Source organism: Hemitrygon akajei, chromosome 21 (genome assembly GCF_048418815.1).
Source record: "Hemitrygon akajei chromosome 21, sHemAka1.3, whole genome shotgun sequence".
NCBI lineage: Eukaryota > Metazoa > Chordata > Chondrichthyes > Myliobatiformes > Dasyatidae > Hemitrygon > Hemitrygon akajei.
This window is the reverse complement of record NC_133144.1, coordinates 38,082,472-38,105,782: the sequence shown is the minus strand read 5'-3', so window position 1 is coordinate 38,105,782 and position 23,311 is coordinate 38,082,472. Positions and strand designations below refer to the sequence as shown.

The 23,311-nt window shown below is 40.6% G+C and overlaps 1 protein-coding gene across 1 annotated transcript in view; it reads left to right on the top strand.

Annotated features, from left to right (window-relative positions):
• Positions 1 to 5,767: 5,767 nt before the first annotated feature.
• LOC140714439 (uncharacterized) overlaps positions 5,768 to 23,311 on the top strand; it is a 77,671-nt gene continuing 60,127 nt past the window's right edge. The window contains exons 1-5 of the mRNA XM_073025737.1: positions 5,768 to 5,910; positions 13,106 to 13,221; positions 14,454 to 14,594; positions 16,123 to 16,183; positions 16,433 to 16,592. Coding sequence (XP_072881838.1) covers positions 5,768 to 5,910; positions 13,106 to 13,221; positions 14,454 to 14,594; positions 16,123 to 16,183; positions 16,433 to 16,592 — 621 coding nt within the window. The remainder of the gene's footprint in view (positions 5,911 to 13,105; positions 13,222 to 14,453; positions 14,595 to 16,122; positions 16,184 to 16,432; positions 16,593 to 23,311) is intronic.

The following is a 23,311-nucleotide window of genomic DNA, read 5'->3' as shown; positions in this document are numbered from 1 at the left end:
TTCGTGAATGTCTCCTCTCTGATTAATGCAAATATATAATCAAAACATGAGAAATCCCGGAGGCTCTTGACGGGGTGGATGTGGAGACGGTGGTTCATTTTGATGTTTAATCTAGAGCTAGAGGTCACTATTTAAAAATAAAGGACCACCCACTTAAGAGAAAGAGATGGGGCAAATCGCACACAACGCTTCAAAGAAGGTGGAAGGAGAATCTTTGAGACAGAGGTAGATAGATTTTTGAAACAAAAAAGTAAGGCAAGTAGAATGCAGAAATGAAGTTTCAATTAGAAGGGCCATAATTTTGTAATGTGTTGTAGATATCTATGTTCTATGAGTACAGAGCAATGGCAGATGGAATTTAATTAAAATGGAGGACATTTTGGGAGGATAGGATAGGATACACATAATAAGTGATAAGATCCTCAGGGGTACTGAGGAGTAGAGGTGTACAGTGTACATGTCCAAGGTTTCCTGATGGCAAACAGGTACTTCATTAGTCTGGGCAGGGATGCTACAGTTCGGCCTCATAAAACGTTAGTTCATCTACAGCTGGAGTATTGTACATGGTTCTGGTCATCAGACTTTAGGAAGGGTATGATTGCACTGGAGAGGACAAAAAAGAGGTTCACCAGAATGTTGTCTGGGATGGAGTGTTTTGGTCATGGAGAGAGAATAGGTGGGGAAAGTTTCAAATATACCTGACTGAGATAAGTAAATTTAGAAGGGAAATAGTGAGAAATATTTCCCCAAAACAGGGATGTTTGTACTCAGATGGCATAGGTATAAAAAAGGATAGGAGATTTAGAGGGACTTTGAAGAACTGAAGGTGATGGAATCTGAAAGCACTGTGTGAAGTGGGTGGTGGGAGCAAGCACTTCTGCAACATTTAACAGTGTTATGGAGCCAATTTTAGTGATGCAGGATATAAGATAGCTCAGCTGCTGGTTAAATTGGATGCCAAATGGTCTTGTTCTACCTTAGATAGTGACAAGAGAGGGAGAGGGAGGGGGAAGGGGAGGGAGAAAGGGAGAGAGAGGAAGAGAAGAGAGACACATGGCTGGGAAATGGGGATTTGATTGCTCCCAAGGAATTGCCAAAATCTTCACATTATTTAAATTCAAGGTAAATTAATCTCAGAATCTAATGCTGCTTTTAATTATTAAGCTGTATAAATTTGTATGCATAGATTAAAACATCTTCTGGGCCTATTTTAATTCTATAATGGGTAGACTTCCCATTTGTACTAAAGATTATTTCTATTGTAATTCATCTTTAATAAAGACAAGGATTAAAGCAAGATTGTTCATTGATAAAAATAGCTATGAACAGGAACAAAAACAATTTGTAGCATGTGGTGGAGTTAGTTAGGTCAGTACTGTGGTTTGCTGACTGTATTGGTTCTGTTTGAAACGTGCACAAATGTTTTTGTTCCCTGGCCATTGCCACAAGACAATAAATTGCAAGTCATTTGAAACAGCTTAAACACATTGATGGTTAAGACAATAGAATGTGTCTGAATTGTGAAGTTATGGAATCTTGTTGAAATATCTTGAATTTGGTTCATTCTAGTCACAGTGTTAGTTATTAGCTGAACATTTGAGATTTTTAGTGTGTGATTTTATTTTTAGCAGTACAATAATCAGTATTTTTCTATGGAACTGTATAAGATAACATTTAGGACAGAGTTTCTGAAGCTAATCATCCAGAATGGTCAACAGTTTTGTTTAAGTTCCACATTAGCCTTTTTCTGTTCTATTTTAAAACCTGTTAGCACTCCCCTCTATCAGGTTCTTTCTTGTGTGTTTACTTAGCTTTCTCTTAAAATAATTATTTTTTTCTTCCCAGAAGAAAGCAGATTCTAATCACTCTTTGGGTATCTTTGAGAACTTAATTGAATTTATTGATTGCCACCAAACGTTTTTGGTCCCTAACTTTGAATTTTCCCAGAATCTTCCATCAATAGGATGACTGTTTTCACTTTGTCTCAATATAGGTAATTGACTTTTGAAAATATCTGCCAACACCCACAAAACCTCATCATGGTTGCATTGTAAAATTGTTGAAACACAATCCTTCTATTCAACACAAGGACACTAAAAACTAGAATTTTTCACAATATAACACTTAAACTAAATAAAAGAAAACATAGACATTAAATCACCACTGCCTGACAAATCTGTTGTCATTGTCTTTGTCCTGCCATGTTTCCTATACCCATTGCTGATTGGTGCTATTTTTCTTTTAAAGCTATCTTTTGTAAACTTCATTTGTTTTTCAACAATTTATTGCAGACATCCATGCAGGCAACGTCAAAATTTACCCACACAAACAAAATTATCAAGTAATTGATATATGACTTTTCATGGTGTGTTCAGTATCAAAATGACTCATTCATCAGGGTGTGCTGCCAGATAGACACAATATGAGGTCACTTGCTTTCACTAGCTCGGCTTTCCACTGCACTTAGAATAAAAATATTGTGCAACCTTTTGTCAGGCCTGCACAGGCAGGCACCTCCCACTCTCCACCCAGCTAACAGGAATCACCTGCTAGTCATTTCCAACTTACCATTTGCATCCCATTTAAACCTAGCTGTCATCCACAGCCCTTGTTTGCTCATCAAACCAGCCAGCCTCCACTAGTTGCTCCTACTGAAGATTTCAGTTGCCTGTTGTGTTAAGTATCTGTTCTCTCTGGTTTTGTGCCCCCCCCCCCCCCCCACCCCCGTGGCTCATCATTTTGCAGTATTTAGTGAAATGTTGTTTATTGCTATATTGTCTCCACTGCTCTGTGTTTTGGTCAAACCTCTACATTTCCTGACAGGAGGAGTGGACCAGTGATTGACGCAGTAGAGTATGCTGCCAAAACAAAGCTGTCTGTTGACATGAGTACATGATCGTGAAGCAGCAGGAAACCATTACCAAACTGCTCACCACTTTCAACCAACTCTCCATCTCGATACAGCAGCCCCATGCTAGTCTTCCTGCTTCCTCGGAGCCCCAGATTCTGTTGCCCAAACACTTTGAGGGATCATCGTCCTGAGGCTGCAACTTCTTGTCGCAGTGTACTTTAATGTTTCCAGCTGCAGCCATCACTGTATTCTACAGACCGAGCCAAGATTGCCTTCGTCATCTTTCTCCTGACTGGGTGAGCCCTGACCTGAGCCGCTGCTGACTGGGATAATAAAACCAGCACTTGCGATAAATATGGAGATATGTCAGGTTTTCAACCATCCAGGAAGTGGAAGGGGGCAGAAGATTAGCTACTTTGCCTGTGTCAAGGCTCATGCTCAGTGCTGGATTACACTGTGGAATTCAGGGCCCTCGTGGCAGAGTGCAGCTGGAATGCAGAGGCACAGCTGGTCCATTACCATCACGCGCCCTCAGAGTGCGTGAAAGATGAGCTCTCTACCCTGTAGAGATATATTTTGCAAGTCAGGAGTTTAGCCTGACAGAGAAAAAACACTATGGGTTTTTGTTTTGTTGTTTTCACCTCAATTGTTGTACACTGGAATTGGGAATAGTTTGATACATCTACGCCGAGTGAGATAAATGAACATTCCTTTGAATCATCCAGCAGTTCTTCCATTGACAGTGCCGTCAATTGACCCTAAATGATTCTCATATTTTATCTATGCAGAATAAAGTTCTGGTTGATGAAGCTTTTTGACTGCAATGTATAGTCACTAGTTCTTCTGTGCACTGACTGGTCAGCAAACAGTCCCTTGCATGCCTAAACATAATTATCTTCTGTAAGCTGCTTTAGAAAAAAGACATGAACCACTTTGATTTGCTTACTTTGTTCCTTGTCCTTGGCTTCTTTCATTCAAAGGTGCTGAATAATATTTTGCTACCGCAAGGAAAAAAGTTTCCTCCACGTTTCTGACAAATTGCAGTGTTACTAGCAAAGGGCATGTCCTTTTTCAAGCACTTAATTTCTTTTTGAAGGGAACAAGCATGCCTTTGTGACAGGTCTGCAGTATTGACAGGACTAACAATGCTGCCCACTTATCACAGTACATGGAGTAGAAGTTGTCTGTGTGTTGTTTCTTTTAAAGTGATGTAGCCACTACTCACAGGTTTCACAGGCTCCAGTGGTAGGGACACCAGCGAGTGCAACATATGTTCTGTATGGATTTCACTCGTCAGTGGAAATACATGTATCATCTGGCAAGTATGCACTTGCTCTGTCCCTCGCTCACAGACCCACACATGTGCCCATGAACTCAGTGCCCTTGCAAATGCCTCACTCCTCACTTTTGGCCCTTTGCCCGCCCACACCTTAACCCATCTTACCATCAATCCTCCTTGTCTGTGAACGATTTCACTTTCTATCGCCCTCTCTAATCTTCTCCTGGTCTCAGACAGCTCTCAAACTCCTACACCACCACCCTCTCGGGGCAAGCGTTTCAGTCTGGAACCGTCAGTCTCGGTGACACACCTGGTGCTGTCCCATCAGGCTCTGTTCCTTTGCTTCAGATTCCTGCTGTGGTCTCCCCTGTGCTCCATTCGTGTATCTGGCCCCATTCTTGGCAGAGGGATGACCTGGTATAAGTAGATAAGATCATGAGGGGACATAGAGTAAATAACCAGAGGATTTCCCCCCCCGGGGTGGGAATGTCAAATATTAGAGAGAGTAGATTTAACATGAGGGGGAAAAACCTTACAGGAGTTGTACGAAAGGTAAGGTTTTTGCACAAAGAGTGGTCGGTGACTGGATCGTGCTACCAGGCGAAGCAGTCAAAACAGATATGACAGCATTATTTAAGGTGCATTTGGACAGATAGGGGAATGGAGGGATCTAGACTGTGTGCAAGCAGATGGGATTAGTTTGACTTGGTATTAAAGCTGGCATTGTGGTGAACTACATATACCTGTCTGGACTGCTCCTGTGGCTCCTCCCACAGACCCCTGCTGACTGCTCCTGTGGCTCCTCCCACAGAGCCCTGCTGACTGCTCCTGTGGCTCCTCCCACAGACCCCTGTATAAAGGCGATTGAGGCCTGAGCCCGGCCTCATTCTCCAGGATGTAGTGTTGTTCATTCTTCCAGTCAATAAAAGCCGATATCTCACTTCTTACGTCTCAGAGTGAGTTATTGATGGTGCATCAGGCATAGACATTGTGGGCTAAAGGGCCTGTTCTCTGCTGTACTGTTCGATGTTGTGAAGGGTTAATGACATTTCCATCTCTTAATATAAAGGTCATCACTGTGATTTCTGCTGCTGTAGAGCTTGTTGTTGGATCATGCCTTGCCAGGCATAATGAAGCAACATGAACTTGGAACTTAGAACAGGCCCTACAGCCCACAATGTTGTGCCAAACCAATTACAATAGTAATCAAACAACTAATTAAGTTAAACTTTTCTGCCTACACAATATCTACATGCTTCCATTTCCCTCACATTCATGTATCTTTCGAAAGTCTTTAAGAAATCTTGGAGCTGAATGCCCTTAAAACCATGGAGAAGCATATCAACTTCAGGAAAAATGTATCTCCTCTCCACTCATCATCAACAACTTTACACTGAGCACTGTTTCAGCGGTCAGCTTCTTGGCCATTGTTACTTTGCAGGACCTAATATGGGAGAACCATGTCTCCTTCATTAACAAAAAGGCTTAGCAGAGGATGCATTTCTTGTGGCAGTTGCTAGAATTTCATCTTCCCAGAACATATTGATGCAGTTCTACAGTGCCATCATAGGAAGCATCCTTGCATCAACCATTACAGTCTGGTTTGGTGCTGAATCCTCTCACAATATGCAAGAACCATGGCAAACTGTCGGGTCATTGGCTACAGTCTACCATCACTGCAGGACCTGCTCCAGGATAAAAAATCGGGCAGAGAACGTCATTACAGACACAACCCACCTTGCAAACTGCCTTTTCCGGAAGCTTCCTTCTGGAAAGTGCTGTAGGACTGTTAACAGAAACATCTCATGCCTTCTTTTCCCAGGCAGTTAATTTGATCAGTCTAGTTAGACCTCCCCATCCTCTATCAACCCCATCACTACACTGCACTGTAAACACTTTAAACCACTGTTTATATTTAAATACATGCTGGTATTTATTCCATATCTGTACATTTACTTCTAACTATATTTTTATTCTTTATTATTGTTGAATGTTGTTGATTTTTGTTGCATGTTGCACCCTGACCAACACAACACAGCAAATTCCCAATATATTTAGCTGTACATATATACTGAATAAGGTTGATCCTTGAGGTATTTCGTGTTCACAAGAAGCAGGACAAATGCTGGTTAGTTAGTACCCAGCCACATGGCACTGATCCTCCAATATCACTGATTGGCAGTTCGGGTTTCATCAGAACTCGAGATCAGAATCAACATGGCTGATCTCATCGCAGTCTTGATCCAAAGATCTGAATTCCAGAGGCAAGGCCGGCCTTGTCATCAGGGAAGCACATGACTAAATGTAGCACCATGGAGCACTGGTAAAAGTAAAATCTTCAGACCTTGAGAAGGAGGAGGGGTTTGGGGGTTGATGTGCCTGATTCGTTTTGCTTGGTTTTTGCATGGGAGGAGGGGTTTGGGGGTTGATGTGCCTGATTCGTTTTGCTCGGTTTTTGCATGGGAGGAGGGGTTTGGGGGTTGATGTGCCTGATTCGTTTTGCTCGGTTTTTGCATGGGAGGAGGGATTTGGGGGTTGATATGACTGTTCCGTTGTTTTTTTTGCTAATTTTTTTCAGGGAGGTGGGATTTGAGGGTTGATGATCGTGCTGCCTTTCTTTTCTTTCTTGGTTTCATGGCTACCCGGAGAATTGAAGAACTTCAGAGCTGTATACTTAGATAATAAATGAATCTTTGAACATTTGAACCAAATGCCTTCTTCACCACCTGTCTACCTATGACATTACTTTCAGATATGAAAGAATGAAGAGAGAAAGAAACACAGGAATGATAAAGAATGAATTGTGCAGAGGGATGCAAGGGTACCTTTGGATTAAGAGAGACAAATATAATAGAATAAATATCCACATATAAAGATTGACAGAGAACTGCGAAGGGCTAACACAGGAAATGTAAAAGTGGTCTGTGGTCTCAGAAAAGCAAACTGAAAGACTATGAAATCTTAAGAACACATTTGGAGTTTTAGTCACTTAACAAACATGCGAGAGGGGGAAACTAGCAATAAAACACAGCTATCCAGACACAGAAACAAATAGGACATACAGACTGAGAGATAATCTCTGGCAAAGATAGTGTGAGTAGAAGGAAAACGTGTACAGTATGAAGCAGACACTGACAGGAAAAGAAACAGAGCTAATGAGATTTGGTAAGATGAATGTTGATCTGATGATGTGATTTTTTTGGGGTTTCTTTTTGCATTACTTAGATCATTTTTATTTGCATATGTATTGTAATTTAGTTTTAAAAAATCATGTACTGCTGCCATAAAACACCAAATTTCACGACATATGCCAGTGATATTAAACCTGGTTCTGATTCTGCTTCTGAAGTACTGTGCAGTGTATTTACCTGCTTACTTAACTTGTCTATATCACCATGGAGCCTCTTTCTTCCCCCTCCTCAAAGTTCATATTTAATGTTGTCAGCAAATATACAAGCTAAACCATTGATATATATCATGAATAGCTGGGGTCCAAACCCTACTTGTCAACATTGGCACCTCAAGAGAAATCCCTATTTATACCTATTCTCTTTTTCTGCCTCTCAGCTAACTTTAAAGCTATGATAATTGTTAAAAAATAGGCTTTATTGTTTGGAGCATGCTGCAGAAAAAAAAAATATTGAATTAATCTTGAATTAACACAATGAATGTATTTGAAATTTTAGCCAATGAGAGAGTACACATTAGTGGGTAATCTTACAGAAAATGTCATGTCAGTCAATATTTGGCTAATATTTCCAATATTAGAACTTAAGATATGTATGAAATATTCCAGCAAATGACTAAATTTAATAAGGAGGTTAAATTATATCATTTTCAGCAAGATTTTACATTCACTAACATTAATTGCTTGTAGTCATCCAGTTGAGAAATGTTTAATCTTGTTACTTTGTATTATCAATCAATACAGGCAGGGCCCTTGAAATCGTACAAAAGATTTATCTAAAAATACAATTGGCTATAATATAAACCTATATTAGACAGTTTTTAAATTGAGGGTTAGTGGGCTATATGTGTTAACTCACCTTCAAGCAGAAACATAATTTTTAAAGATATGATGATACACGAGGCCTTGTGGTTTTTTTTCTCCACTTCCATTTCCTGTCATGGCCAGTGACAAGTGGGAGGGGTGTGTTTCAGAGACTAAAATTAGTTAATTGTTCAACTTCTATAGTACCGTATTTGGAAGCACAGTATCAAGGCTAGTTCATGAAAAACAATTGTCCAAGCTTCTTTTAATGTTAAAAGTTAGAGAATAAATGAAGTCCTGAAAATGATACTTAAAATGGGAAAGTTGAAACTGAACCCTAAAACTCAACCAACATCAATTTTCTTACAGACTTCCTTTTTATTTTAGCATATACCAAGGAGGAATCGCATAGACATGAAGAAGAATAGGGATGATCAAAATTAGATCAAAGTTGAAGTGAAATCTGGGTCAGAAATTAGATTACCTGTTTGTGGAAATCAAGAATCATTGAATCATTACTAGATTGAAGGAGGATATTGTGGTGAACTACATATACCTGTCTGGACACGCCCCCCCTGCTGACTGCTCCTGTGGCTCCTCCCACAGACCCCGGTATAAAGGCGATTGGGGCCTGAGCCCTGCCTCTCAGTCTCCAGGATGTAGCATGGTGGTCAATTGCTGCTTGTTCTTTCTTCCAGTCAATAAAAGCCGATATCTCGCCTCACGTCTCAGAGAGTTATTGATGGTGCATCAGATATCCTGCCCGTCAAATCTGTGCTGGCATCTATTGGAGTAAACTCACTCAGTCACATCATGCCCCTGAAATTGGATTTTTTTCGTGTGTGAAGATAGTCCTCGCTTTAACAAGGAGCTTGAGTGGCATTACAATTGTACTGAACGGAATAGATTCAGAACAGATCTGGCAACACAAAACTGGGCATCTGTGAGGCTTTGATTGTCGAGTGTAACGAAGAAAAAAATTAAAATTCGTTCTGTGTTCTTCCCTTATTCAACTCAGGGTATTGGCATATGCATTCACAAAGGAGACACTTCACATGTGATAAGTCACAAGAAAACACTTTTTTTAGAACTGACACAAATGCAATACAGAAAGAAAAACAAATATCTACAGTAGTAGCAATACAGAAATCAAAATAGTACTGATCATCTAATAAACAAGCCAATCTCTGCCAAGTCGTGGGGGGGGGGGGGGGGCAGAACAATTTTTCATGCACCCTGTTTTCTCTTTCTCTCTAACACTGCCTCAATGTACTGCTCCCTATCTAAGCACAAACCTAGCCTAAGACAAAACTCCCCTTGCACAAAGAAAATGCCTCTTTTTATACCCTCAAGGCCCCTTACACCAGTACTTGTATGTCCCTTGGAGGTACCAGCAGCAGCCCCCCACCTCCACCCCCCCCCCCCCATCTCTTACAACCTTCTGCTCAGCAAAAAGGTTTTTCACAACTTCCACTATTATGGCTGCAGATTTGTACTTCTTTGACTTTATCAAAACATTGCTGTGGACTGGTTCTCTTGTACTGTTCTTTCTCAAACAATCCCACTCCAAGCTAACACCACTTTGTCTTACAGACTTCCTTTTTATTTTAGCATATGCCAAGGAGGAATTACATTTAACTCCTTCCTTACAGGGAATCATGGAAAGATAATGCACAGAAATAGGCCCTTCAGGCCATCAAGTCTCTGCTGACCACCCAATACCCATTTTTACACCAAAACTACCTGTTGTGTATTTAATATTTCAGTACTGTAATACAGTGTATTTGAGTAAAATTGTAAATATATTGTTTAAGCATTCATGATGGTTTAAATAATTCATTACTGGTTATATGTAAAAGTATGTGAGTGGCATACGTAATCATGCCACCACGTCATTCGCTATGATACTAAGTCATGCATTCCCAGCTCCATGTTTTTGCTTTCAATTAGGAGCTATAAAATATAACGCTATTCTAATCCATTTTATTCTAACCCCCCCCCCCCCCCCCCCATGCCCCATCCCTCACCTCAGGCTCTTCAGCTCACCTACTCATTAGGAGAAATTTACAGTGGCTGACTACCCGACCAACCAACACGTTTTAAGACCTGCGCAACCACGAGGCGTCTTGACGTCATGTAAGATGCTGAATAAATCCAGGGCTTTTTTTTTAGAACTTATTTTAGTATGGTCTTCAGGATCAGTTCCCAGAAGCTCAGCAACCTCAAACCACTCCTAATGCTCAAATAGCAAGTGATGATGAGGCTAATGGTTGCTGTCTGAAGTGTACTATCTCAAGCCATTCTTGAGATGTGTGCCGTATACAAGGGGTGATCGATACGTTTGTAGCCTAAGGTAGAAGGAGTCAATTTTAGAAAATCTAGCACATTTATTTTTCAACATAGTCCCCTCCTACATTTACACACTTAGTCCAGCAGTCGTGGAGCATACGGATCTTGGACCTCATAATATTAACTCATCAGTTAATAACTCATCGGGGTGATAGATAAGTTTGTGGCCTAAGGTAGAAGGAGATGAGTTATTAACTTCAAACTTTCTGCATAATCACTCAAAGAGTTGAACTGCATGTGAATGTAATAAGAGCTGTATAACTCATCTCCTTCTACCTTAGGCCACAAACTTATCAATCACCCATCTGCGGACACTTTCTGGAGGTCCAAGATCTGTATGCTCCACGACCGCTGGACTAAGTGTGTAAATGTAGGAGGGGACTATGTTGAAAAATAAATGTGCTAGGTTTTCTAAAATTGACTTCTTCTACCTTAGACCACAAACTTATCAATCACCCCCATACATACAAATGGCACTTTCACTGTGAGCTGGGTTTGGAAATAGCAGATGGTTTAACATGTCTGAATTTTAAGCATTGATCTAACAACTAACAGCTTATCAATGTTGTCACTTTTCTCAAATCATAGTTCAAGGAAAATGTATTAATCTGTACAGTGCAGTATTGCTAGTATTATCAAACCAGAAGATCAACCCTGCTTCAATGAGTTGTGGAGAAGGGCATGCCTTGGGCATACACAAGTATGGAATGCCAGTCTGGTGAAGCTGCAGCACAGAACTGGTGGTGGTTTTCGATTGCATCAAATGATGACAGGAAACCAGTGCCAGAGAGTTTTTAAAGTGGAAAAGCCATTGCACTGGGGCAGTTCCACTCTCTCTCGACTTCAGAAGTCTGGGTCCAGTGGCATGAACAAGTATCACAAACTGGGGTCTTCCTTGGTTGCACTGGATGACCATTACGTCTTCTGTGCCATGCCGTGCCCTTCGCTCTCCACGGAGCATTGCAGAACCACCTTCCTGGCCGTTGGATCTCATTGTAGATCTCATCTGCCCGGTCTGCCAGGGCTGACTTCACAAGCTAGGACAGGCATGTCCCTATCTCACCGGGGTACGAGGCCTGCTGGCTACCCTCACAGTACAGTATATCAAAACATACAACAAAATGAGCTAAGCAACACACACGAACTGCTGGAGGATCTCTGCAGGCAAGGCAGCATCTATGGAAAAGAGTACAGTAGATATTTCGGGCCAAGAGCCTTCAGCAGCTTGGATTTCCAGCATCTGCAGATTTTCTCTTGTTTATGATAAAAATGTCCAGTTTGCATCAACAACCAATACAGTCTATGTGCTGGGGCAGCCTACAAGTGTCACTATGCTTCTGATGCCAACAAAGAATGCTCACAATTTACAAACCCACATCTTACTAACCCTAACTCGTACATCAAATGTAAGATGAAACTGGAGCATCTGGAGGAAGCTCATGCGATCGTGGGGAGATCGTACAATCTCCTTACAGACAGCAGAGGGAATTGAACCCCGATCTTCGATCACTGGTGCTGTAAAACATTACGCTAACCATTCCGCTACCATGCCACTACCATGGACCCACACACCATGGGCTTGTAAATGAACATGGCTCACCACCACCTTCTCAGGGCAATTCGGCATGGGCAATAAATGCTGACTTTATCAATGACGGCCAGACAAAGAGAAGTCTTAAATACCTAGAGCTATAGCAAGTTAATTTAAAAATCTGTTGTTATCAATGTGCCACCGTTGGGAAGGATGAAAGAAGCTAGAAAGTTCATAGTTTCAAACAGGCTAGTTATGTTAATTTCCAAAATGAAAATCAAACAGTAAAACTATTTTAAAAGTGGAATGTCATTCTTCCTATCTGCAACTATGTCCTATGCCATAGGCATTAACTGAAATAATCTTACATCGGTTTTAACATCGGTTCAAATCATGTTCCCAGCTCCTCAGTACTGATCGTTAAATCTTCTGTCAGAATTTACAGTTAACAAACAAAAGCTTCAACTGTCACACCACTGATGCTATGCAAATTGACAATATTCACCTTGACTCAGTTTTATATTAAAAAATTCGCAGGAAAGTGGTGCCCCTTTCAAATCCATAGATGAGTTTGGATGGACTAAAGGTACAAATTTATGAATATATGTTTGCAACTTATTAAAAATAACACAACATATCAAAAAGACCACAAAGAATGCAGACATTGCTCTTGGATTTCTTCCTGGAAGCATGGAATTCAAAGCAGAGAAGTTATGTTAACTTGATGTAACTTGATTACATTGGACATGGAATACTGTGAATAGTTTAAGAAAATCGATAACAAAAGGCAAATGGGGAAAGCAAATAAGATACTTACATGATGTCAGGGTGCTTGTATCAAGATGAATAGATTGAATGTTATTTTTAAAGTAGAAAATGGTCAAGCAGTAGCCTAGTATAGGCCTTTAATAATTTCAAAGGATATCTTATTTAATACGTTCCAACTCTCAATCTTACAAATCAAATTATTTTATCATTTACCATATTTCAAAAGTTCTCCATTGACTATGGATACTTTGTCTCATCCTATAGTTGCAATATCATGTTAAGTAGAATTTTGCATGTGTCTGAATTCTAATTAAAGTGTTTTGTTTTATTTTTCAGTAAAATGGATGTTGAAGCTGTTGAAAACAGGATAAGAAATACAGTCTTAGCTAAAAGGATTCGTATTTCTGAGTACTTTGGAGATTATGACAAATTATGCAGTGGTTATATAACCAGTAAGTCAGAAAAACACAAGTTGAAAATGTTTAGCCAAGTATCCCAAGCATCTGTACTGTTTGAATACTATACAGATTATTATATTATTCCGCACTATCACTATGAATGCCGTTCAGTGGGAGTGAGTGATGAAAGCAAGGGAATCAGGTTTGTGAGCCTGAGAATTGTCAGTAAAAGACAGACTCACACACACACGCACACACGCACGCACGCACCTTATTCCTTGTGATTTTACTCACATTTTTTTGTTAGTATGGCTCTTCATTCATCTATGGTAGATTTCTGATGTCTGGCAAACATTCGTTCTCTCCCATCTCATCCATAAGGAGAAGAAATAATCCTGACTCAAAAAGGAGACAATTAGAGAGAAGAGAAATTAGAGTAAAGCAACATTGGAAATTCGGCCTAAATCCCATATTGAAATCTTTCTTCTGCTCATGAATATGCTCATTCTTTTCTTTCATATTGTTTACCCACATCTCACTCTTGCTCAATCTCATTTGCTCCTTATGTTCTTATTTCCATTTCTGCACTTCATTGGGATTCCTTTTTGTCTTCAATGAATTAGTTAGAATTTGTTACATTATTCAGATTTAAATATTTCCTCATCTATCAGCATGATGATGGTCATGCTTTACCCATTTCTCTATACTTGGTTATCACATGATAAAGTCTTTGTGTTTGGAGACGAGTTAGCTCTTGTGTAATAGCATGTTATTTGTTCATTCTCTTTATTATCACATTATTCTACAAAGTTTGTACTTTGATAGGTTTAGATAACTAATGCAAAACCCTGTGACAGATCAGTCAACATCAAACACACCCGACATAACCGCATTAATCTAGATAACACAACTTTGAGCCCATATCACAGAAGTCATGAGCTGTTTAGTCCCACTGATCTTTATTGGTTTTTATGCTCAACGCAACACACCTCCTGTACTTTTTAACTCAAGCTTCATTTGCTTCATTACTCTGGTTATTATCCAGCCTCCCTTATTTCTATGCATAAGTGCATTAACCATGCCCTATGGTGGCGAGCTTCCCTGTTTTTCCCTCCTGTTGGTAATATTGGATACAATGCCGAATTGCAACACCGTCACTAGCCTAGGAATGGCTATTTAGAACTGTATAGTTTAGAACTACAATATTGAGTGTGCTTCCTGCTAAGAAATTCCTTCCTATGACAATCAATGACTTATTAATTATATTCTACTTATCTACCTTACAGGATCTCAGTTCCTGCGATGCTTGGACCAAACCACAGGGATTCGTCTCACTCTTGAGGAAAGCAATGTCCTATTTAGTAAATATGACTTAAAGTGTAATGGCACCATCAACTACAAGCTCTTCAATGATGTCATTGATAAACGTAGGTGAAAACTGCCCAGGGGTGGGGGGGGGGGAGTTGTGGGTAGATGCTAGAGAAGCTTGGGGGTGGGATGGGGCAGAGTTATGGACAATGGAGATAGAAATTTGGTCTTGAGTGTATGAACTGTAGGAGCACTATAAAAATGGCTGCATGCTCAGCTCTATTTATGAAATTTAGTTCTACTGAACATATTATATGTCCTGCACTGGAAGCACAAAATCTCAAAGAGTGTAATATTATCTACACTAGGAATGCTGACATTTAAACATTCCAGTCCCTTCTCCATATTAACTTTACTTGGGCCAGATATAGGACAGCTGTTTCACCATTTTGCCCCAGCACGGTCTTTATTTCAAGCCATCTATGTAATCAGCGTGATAGAACATTAGAACATAGAAATCTACAGCGCATTACAGGCCCTTCAGCCCACAATGTTGTGCTGACCATGTAACCTACTGTAGAAACTGCCTAGAATTTCAATGATGTCTTTATCATTTCCCATTTCAGCCGTACTATAGACTTTTTCAGATTGTCAGTATGTTCCGTATTAATGATACTTCTGCAGAGATTGAATTGGGGATTCATTTCACATTAGCCTCAAGGGCCAGTTGAAAAAGGAGATTTTAATACCATTCAAGATCACACTTGAATCTAGAAATGAATAGACAAAGTCTTCCCCGTTCAAATTGCAAATGATTCAAGGAAAAGATGACAATGAGTTGTATCAATCCCTGGTTGTCAGTGCTGGATCTCATCTCACTCTAGAGGACTGGAGATGATTGGATGTGTACTCATATTGCCCAAAAGTTAAAACTTACAGAAGGAGCCTTGGAATTATTACATTGTAGGGTAATGTAGTCAGTGACAGCTGACACCTATTGTTCATAATAGAAACTGTTCTGCATAATTCACAAACATCATCGAGTTGTCGAGTTCCCTTTAAGAGACAGTGTCTGACGTAATGACGTCAGTGAAAGGCGACTGCATTTGGTTTGTTCATAATGGAAGTAAAGGACTGCATTTTTGTTAAGCACATACAACGACAGTTTTATTCACAAAATCCTACATTATTATTGCAATCCTGGCAGCATAGTTAAAGAAAAGAAAACCGGGCAACCAACTTCTAGCTCTATTTAATTTTCTTTTTATCCATTCCTCAAGCTATAAATTAACTACTGTTTACTGTTAACTAATAATACCCACACCAGTAATGGAGGCCCCGAGTTGATCAGGTTTGGGCACAGGAATAAAATGGAGAGACTACAGCGCCACCACTCGCAGGAGGGTGTGATTGCAACATGATATTTAAATAAGTCAATAGATAAAAATGTGAACAAGATAATTTTTTAAAGGTTAGAAAAGCTGACAGAGTAGATGTAAAGACAGTTTTTACTGTATTGTAGCTGGGTACAACACATTAATCATTAATTTACAGACAGAACATTTTCTGCATTTAAACTCAGAGTCACTGGAACTAAGGGAAGTAAATGAAAATATCTATGCAGTAATTTATCTATTTTATCCACAGGTTTCAATCCAAATGAAATTGACAAAGACCCAAATCTTCAGATAATGAAAGCTCCAGAAAAGTGAGTAAAATCGCTCACCATGATAAACATTAATTCACTGCTTATGATTTTAAAAAAATCTCCATTACCAATCCATTAAGCTAGAGACCGTTCTGTAGCCATTTAGAATCTCATCACCCTTTAGCTAGATTTAATCTTTCATCATTCAGTCCAGTAGAGGAGAATAAGGTCTCCTCCCAAATGGAAATTTGCTATAAATTTCCACAGAGTGAACATTTTAGCATGTTTAATTTTTACTTGATTTCACAGCCTTAAAGATATCGATTCTGAAAATGATACAAACTTCATGAAGTGCTATGAGACCATCATGAAGCAGCTCTCCATTTATTATAAATACCATGGTACCGATATTTTTCCACCATTTAAAGACTTAGACAGGCTAAACTCTGGGATAGTGACAGATAATCAGGTAAGATTGGCGGTGATTTATGCATGGTCAAGTACAGATTTGGAAAAAACACAATCTGCTACAATAATCAAAGCTTTCATTTGAATAGCAACTTTGAAGTTGGAAGATCAACTCTTTAGCTTGGTCAAAAGTTTTAAGGAGCATTTTGTTTTAAGCAGGGAAGAGTGATAGAATCACAGGGAGGTTTAGGGGATGAATCCCAGTGCTTCTGGCCTTTGCTGCTGAAGACACAGCTGCAAGCGGTGCACTGGATTTGGGAAAGGATATGACACCAGACTTACCTCTTAAATGAAAGGATGGTAGAGCTGGAAGAAATGATAGAGATATGGAAAGAAAAGGCTCTGAAGGCAAGGATGAGCGATCACTTTATCAAATCTTATCACATTCCCTATGTTATACTCTGAATAGTTTCTGGAAATGTTATATTTAGACTGATTATTATATAAGTAACACACAGTAATGTAGTATTTATAAGTACACACGTAAGAATAAATAAGACATTGTGGACATTGGAATAACCCTGTGAGTACAAATCACAGGCTTATTCCGATGATCACCATGTGTTTCAGGGATAGACTGCACAATTCGGTAGATAATCTTCAGCTCAAATATTGTGACTAAGAGTATGATATCAACTGCTCAATTCTCTGAGGTTGTTCCGACATTTTCTAAATGACTGAATGGGTGCTGTGTGTTGACACCCATAAACATGCTTTATGTGGACAGTTGTGATGTGGAAGGCACTCATTTTGTGCTGTTGTAGAAATATTGGGCGTTTCCCCAGAACCTCCCAGAACCTACAGGGAGACACAAGAAAATGCAAATGGGGAAATCTGAAGCAAAAATCTGTTGGGATCCGAGGAAAGAGCCGATTTTGCTCACTCCTCCCTCCCTCCATGGCGCTGAGGTCATGAAGACTGCCCTGGCTTCTGTGCTCTGTGCCCGCTACTATGATGAACTGATGTGAGGCTTTGGGTTTCCTCTGGGCTGCTCCGGGGTTCAGATCCGAGGACTCAATTTGATTCCGAATGTTGTTGTTTGCTACAATTATTTCATGATTTGTGTACTTTTTTCTTTTCTCTTGCACATCGGATGTTGGTCTTTTATTTTTATTTCTTTAATTAGGTTCTTTCGGGTTTCTTGCTTTGTGGCTACCTGTAAGCAAGCAAATCTCAAGGTTGTATAACTTATATGTATTTTGATAATAAAATGTACTTTAACTTTGGAAAAAAAACTAAACTGTTGGAGGAACTCAGTGGATCAGGTAGCACCTGTGAAGGGGTATGGAGGGTCGATATTTTCAGGTGAGGCTCTTCATCTAGACTGAAAAAGTGGAAAGAGGATAGAAAGGTGGTGGGGGGGAGGAGAGAGGTGTAGCAAGAGCTGACAGGCGATAGAGGATCTGTGTGAGGAGAGGAGACTGACAGATGGACAAGGGAAAGGTGGAAATAGTGACAGAGGCTGGCAGTTGATAGGCAAAGACAATGAAGGGCAGCAGATGATGGAATCTGATAGTAAAGGGAGGTTAAACATGGAACCAAATAAGGGAGGGAGAGAGCAAATGAGAGCAATGCAGAGAGTGGAACCAGTGGAAGAAGGGTGTGGGTGATGGGCAGATGTGTAGGGGGCCAGGGAAGAGGTGTGTACAGAAGAAGAGAGAAAAAAAGGAAGTACTGACGCATGGCTGAGAGGATACAACAGAGGGAAGACCACTGAGAAAAGTGATGAATGGAGCATAAATACTTGAGACCTTAGGTGTCAATGAACTGGGGGGTGTGTGTAGAAATGGAACTGGGAGTTATAAAGGTGAAGACAATCCCCAAGGAAAGATATGTGAGTCTAGGTGAAAACACAGGGCAGAGAACAGTAGAAACCACAGAGAGGCCCTAGTGAAAAAGTGTCTCATAGAACTCGCATCGAAGAGAGGAGGAAAACTTCTTCAAAATGGGCACGTCCTGAAGAGACTTCACAGTGGTAGTAAAATGAATATACAAGAGATTGCAGAAGCTGTGCTCTGCAGCAAAATAAAAAATGCTGGAGGAATTCACTGGATCAGGCATCATCTGTGGAAGGAAATAATCCATATTGCCTCCTGTGGTGAACTACATATACCTGTCTGGACACGCCCCCCCACCCTGCTGACTGCTCCTGTGGCTCCTCCCACTGACCGTGGCTCCTCCCACAGACCCCTGTATAAAGGCGATTGGAGGCACTGCTCCTTCCTCAGTCTCCAGGATGTTGTGTGGTGGTCGCTTGCTGCTGATGGTGCTTTCTTCCAGCCAATAAAAGCCTACCTTAACTCACGTCTCCAAGAGTTATTGATGGTGCACCACCTCCCTAATAAACCAACTCCTACATAGCCACCTCCGTGTACTTTATCTGGGGCAGAATATAACCAGCTATATACCAGGTTGTTAGTGTCTCTTTCTTAGCTGCTGGCGCGTAGGATTTCAGCGCTAGCATTCAACATGTGCATTGAATACAGTAATGCCAGGGGTCTTCATAATTGTTCCCAGAGACTGGCCTGCATCCACATAATTTGATGGACTTTTGACCCCATTATATTGACATTACAAAAATGGATGGAAGAACAATAAAACTGACTGCAAAGGATCTGCAGCCGCACTGTGTCTTCACACTAACTTCTCAACTTTCAAGCTTCCAAAAGCTTAAATTGATACAAAACTCCCATGCTCAATTCTAAACCGCACCACTTTGAGCTGCTTCCATATCCATTGTTGAATCCATGCTTTGAAATAGAAATTCTAAAAGCACAATTATGTATTTATTCAATTACTGATTTGGTTATTTAATCATCTGAACATTTACTTATTTATTATCAATTTATTTATACATCTATTTATTTTTTAAAATGTCACTAGAAAGGCTAGCATTTATTGCCCATCCCTAATTACACTTGAGAAGGTGTTGGTTGATGTGCTTTCTTGAACTGTTGCAGTCTCTTTGCTGAAGGTACTCTCACAGTAGTGTTTTGTAGGGATTTTCAGGATTTTGACTCAATAATGATAAATAACTGGCAACATATTTCCAAGTGAGAATGGAATGCACCAAGGAAAGAAATTTACAAGTAGTGTTATTCCCATGTGCTTGCTGCCCTCGTTCCTTTGGGTGACAGAGCTTGCGCATTTGGAAGATGCAATCAGGACGCGGCCTGGAAGACTAGCGCACCTTCAGGGTGCCGGATTTTCATGACTCTGGAGACGGGCGGATTCGAGGCCAGTGCCGCCGCCTGATGTGTCGTGGGAGTACATGGAAGATCGAAAGCAACGAGCTGGCTGCTGACTGTATGCCTAGAGACCCAAGGTCTTCGGGCACAGAGCTCGGTAAAGGTGATGCAACAGACGTTTAACACCGTTAATCAGTGAGTTGTTTTGTTATGTCTCCCCTCTCACCGTGAAATGGAGACACCTCTTTTTCCCTTATTAGGGAGAGAGTGAGCCTGCGGTATGTTGAATTACTGGGTGAATGAGTAGTCCTTGGGGTACTGTGTCAGTGTCTTCTTTGATCTTTGCTGCATGTTGGAGTGCTCGGTGGAGGGTGCAGATACATTTTTGCTTGTGGGGGGGTTGTTGCTTTGCTGCTGCTAATGCATTGGAGGGGGAGCTAGGGGGAGGTGCTTTGGGGTTCTAACATTCAACTGTCATTCATTCTTTGGGGCACTCCTCTGTTTTCGTGTATGTTTGCGAAGAAGAAGAATTTCAGGATGTATATTGTATACATTTCTCTGACATTAAATGTACCTTTTGAAATCTATTGAAAGCTTAGCTGAATAACTGCAAAGGATTTTGTAAATGGTACACCCTGTGGCTACCATACACCAGTGGCAGAAGGAATGAATGTTAGGTGGTGAATGGGCTGCCAGTCAAGTATGCCTGATTTATTCTAGAAAATGTTGAGCTTCTTGACAGTGTTGGAGCTGCTTTAATCGTTTCACCTGCTTCACAAGGGCATCAATTATACCAATGCCCAAGAAGAGCAGGATTAGCTGCTCAATGTCTATTGCCCAGTAACACTCACATCTACTGTGATATGCCGATGATTTGGTTTCAGAAGTTGGTCATGGCTAACCTCTGCCTAGGCAAAAACCTGGACCCACTGTAATTTACCTACCACCACAATAGGCCTACAGTAGATGCAATCTCACTGGCTCTCCACTTGGCCTTTGACCTTCTGGACAGCAACAACACCTACATCAAGCTGCTCTTTAACAATTTCAGCTCAGTGTTCAACAGCATCATCCCCTCACTACTAATCAACAAGCTTAAAAACATGGGCCTTTGTACCTCCCTCTGCTACTGGATCCTTGACTTCCTTATCACAAGACCACAGTCAATCTGTATCAGAAATAATACCTCCTCCTCACTGACAATCAATACAGGTGCAATCAAGGATGAATGCTGAGCCCACTGCTCTAGCCTCTCTGGTCATTACTGTGTGGCTCAGCACAGCTCAAATACCAACTGTAAATTTGCCGATGACACCACAGTTGCTGGTAGAATCTCAGTGGTGATGTGAAAGCATACAGGAGTGAGATAGGTTGGCTGGTGCAACAACAACCTTGCAATCAATGTTAGTAAGACCAAGGAATTAATCATGGACTTCAGAAGAGGAAGTCAGGAGACTTACCAATTCTCATCAAGGGACCAGCAGTGGAAAGGATGAACAGCTTCAAGTTCCTGGGTGTCAACATCTCTAAGGATTTATCCTGGGGCCAACATATTGATACAATTATGAGGAAGGCACGCTAGAGGCTATAATTTATTAGGAGTTTGAGGAGATTTGGTATGTCACCGAAGAGTCCAGCAAATTTCTACAGATGTACCCTGGAGAGCATTCAGACTGGTTCCATCACAGTTTTGTATGGAGGCGCCAATGCCCATGATCAGAAAGGTCTGCAGAGAGTCTCCATCACAGACTCTGACATCTACACCAATGAGGACATCTTCAATAGGCGATGCCTCAAGGGAGTGGCATCCATACTTAAAGATAGTCATCATCCAGGACATGCCCTCTTCTGAGTGCTACTGTTAGGGAGGAGGTACAGGAGCCTGAAGACACATAATCAATATTTTAGGAACAGCTTCTTCTCCTCCACCATTACATTTGCAAATGGACCTTGAATCAGTGAACACTATCTTGCTTTTTGCTTTACATATTTATATTTTATGTATTTGTTATTGTAACTTATAGTAATTTTTAAAATGTATTGCACTACACTGCTACTGCAAAACAAGAAGTTTCACAACATATGTCAGTGATAATAAACTTGATTCTGATTCTGATATGCAACGGAAGAGTTTTGTATCAGAAAGAGGGGAGATTTGATAGAGGTATATAATATTATGGTGGGTATAGATAGAGTGAATGCAAGCAGGCTTTTTCCACTGAAGCTAAGGGAGGAAAAAACCAGAGGACATGGGTTAAGGGTGAAGGGGGAAAAGTTTAAAGGGAACATTAGGGAAGTTTTCTTCCCACAGAGAGTGGTGGGAGTGTGGAATGAGCTGCCAGATGAAGTGGTAAATGCGGGCTCACTTTTAATATTTAATAAAAACTTGGACAGGTACATGGATGAGAGGGGTATGGAGGGATATGGTTCAGGTGCAGGTCAGTGGGACTAGGCAGAAAAATGGTTCGGCACAGCCAAGAAGAGCCAAAGGGCCTGTTTCTGTGCTGTAATGTTCTATGGTTCTAAAAGTACTCTGTAGATAGTGTAAAGACTGAATTGTCAGGAGGTGAGTCACTCACCACAGTATACTCAGCCATTGACTTGCTCATTTAGCTATGATATGTATGTAGTTGGTGGAGATGAATTTGTAGTTGTTGGTTACTCCCAGGATGTTAATGGTGGAGGAGTAAGTGTTCGTAATGTCCAGGAGAAGATGGTTAGACCTTGTTGGAAATGGTCTTTGCCTGGCACAATTATGGCATGAATGCTGCTTGCCACTTAGTTAATATTTGAACATTGTTTAGGTTTGCTGCTTGCAGACATGGGATGCTCTTTTTTGAGGTTCCTAATGGAGTTGCTCACAAAGGCCTGTATATCTAGTAAGATATCCTTAGTCTTGTACTCACATCATATTGCAATTAAAGCAAGTAATCTCTTCGTAATTTCTCCTTGCTTTCAGAACTGTGTACAAGTAACCCCAAGTCAAAATGAACATCATATCTCCCAACCTCTAGTCATTTAGAAATACTCAATACTTCTGCTTTTACAATAAACGTGTAAAGTCTCACATTTCTCTCTTTCCGCAAGTAGTTAATATTCATGGTTTGCAGCTAATTGCAGTCACAGCCGCAGATCCCGATAGGGATTCTCATCCAGATGTCAAATCCCTTCATCGTTTCATTTCACTCACCTTGATAACCTCCGAGATTTCTGTCATGTCTGACTTTTAGCATGTCCACAATTTCCATCACCACCATCTGGCTGAAGAAATTCTTTCACATTTATTCATGGAATGGCCTATCCCTTGTTCTGAAACTATGGCCCTTGCTCAAATCTGCTTAATGTCCACTCATATGGCAAACCCATTGAGCTTACCTGGACACAATATAATTTGCCATCTTTCCTTTTAAACTTAAAATCTCTTGCAATAAAGGACATTATACGGCTTGCCTTTCTAATCGCTTTTTGAACCTGTTTATTCACATTCATCCATCTCACAGAGCACCAACTCTTTTTCCAATTTTCAATTTCT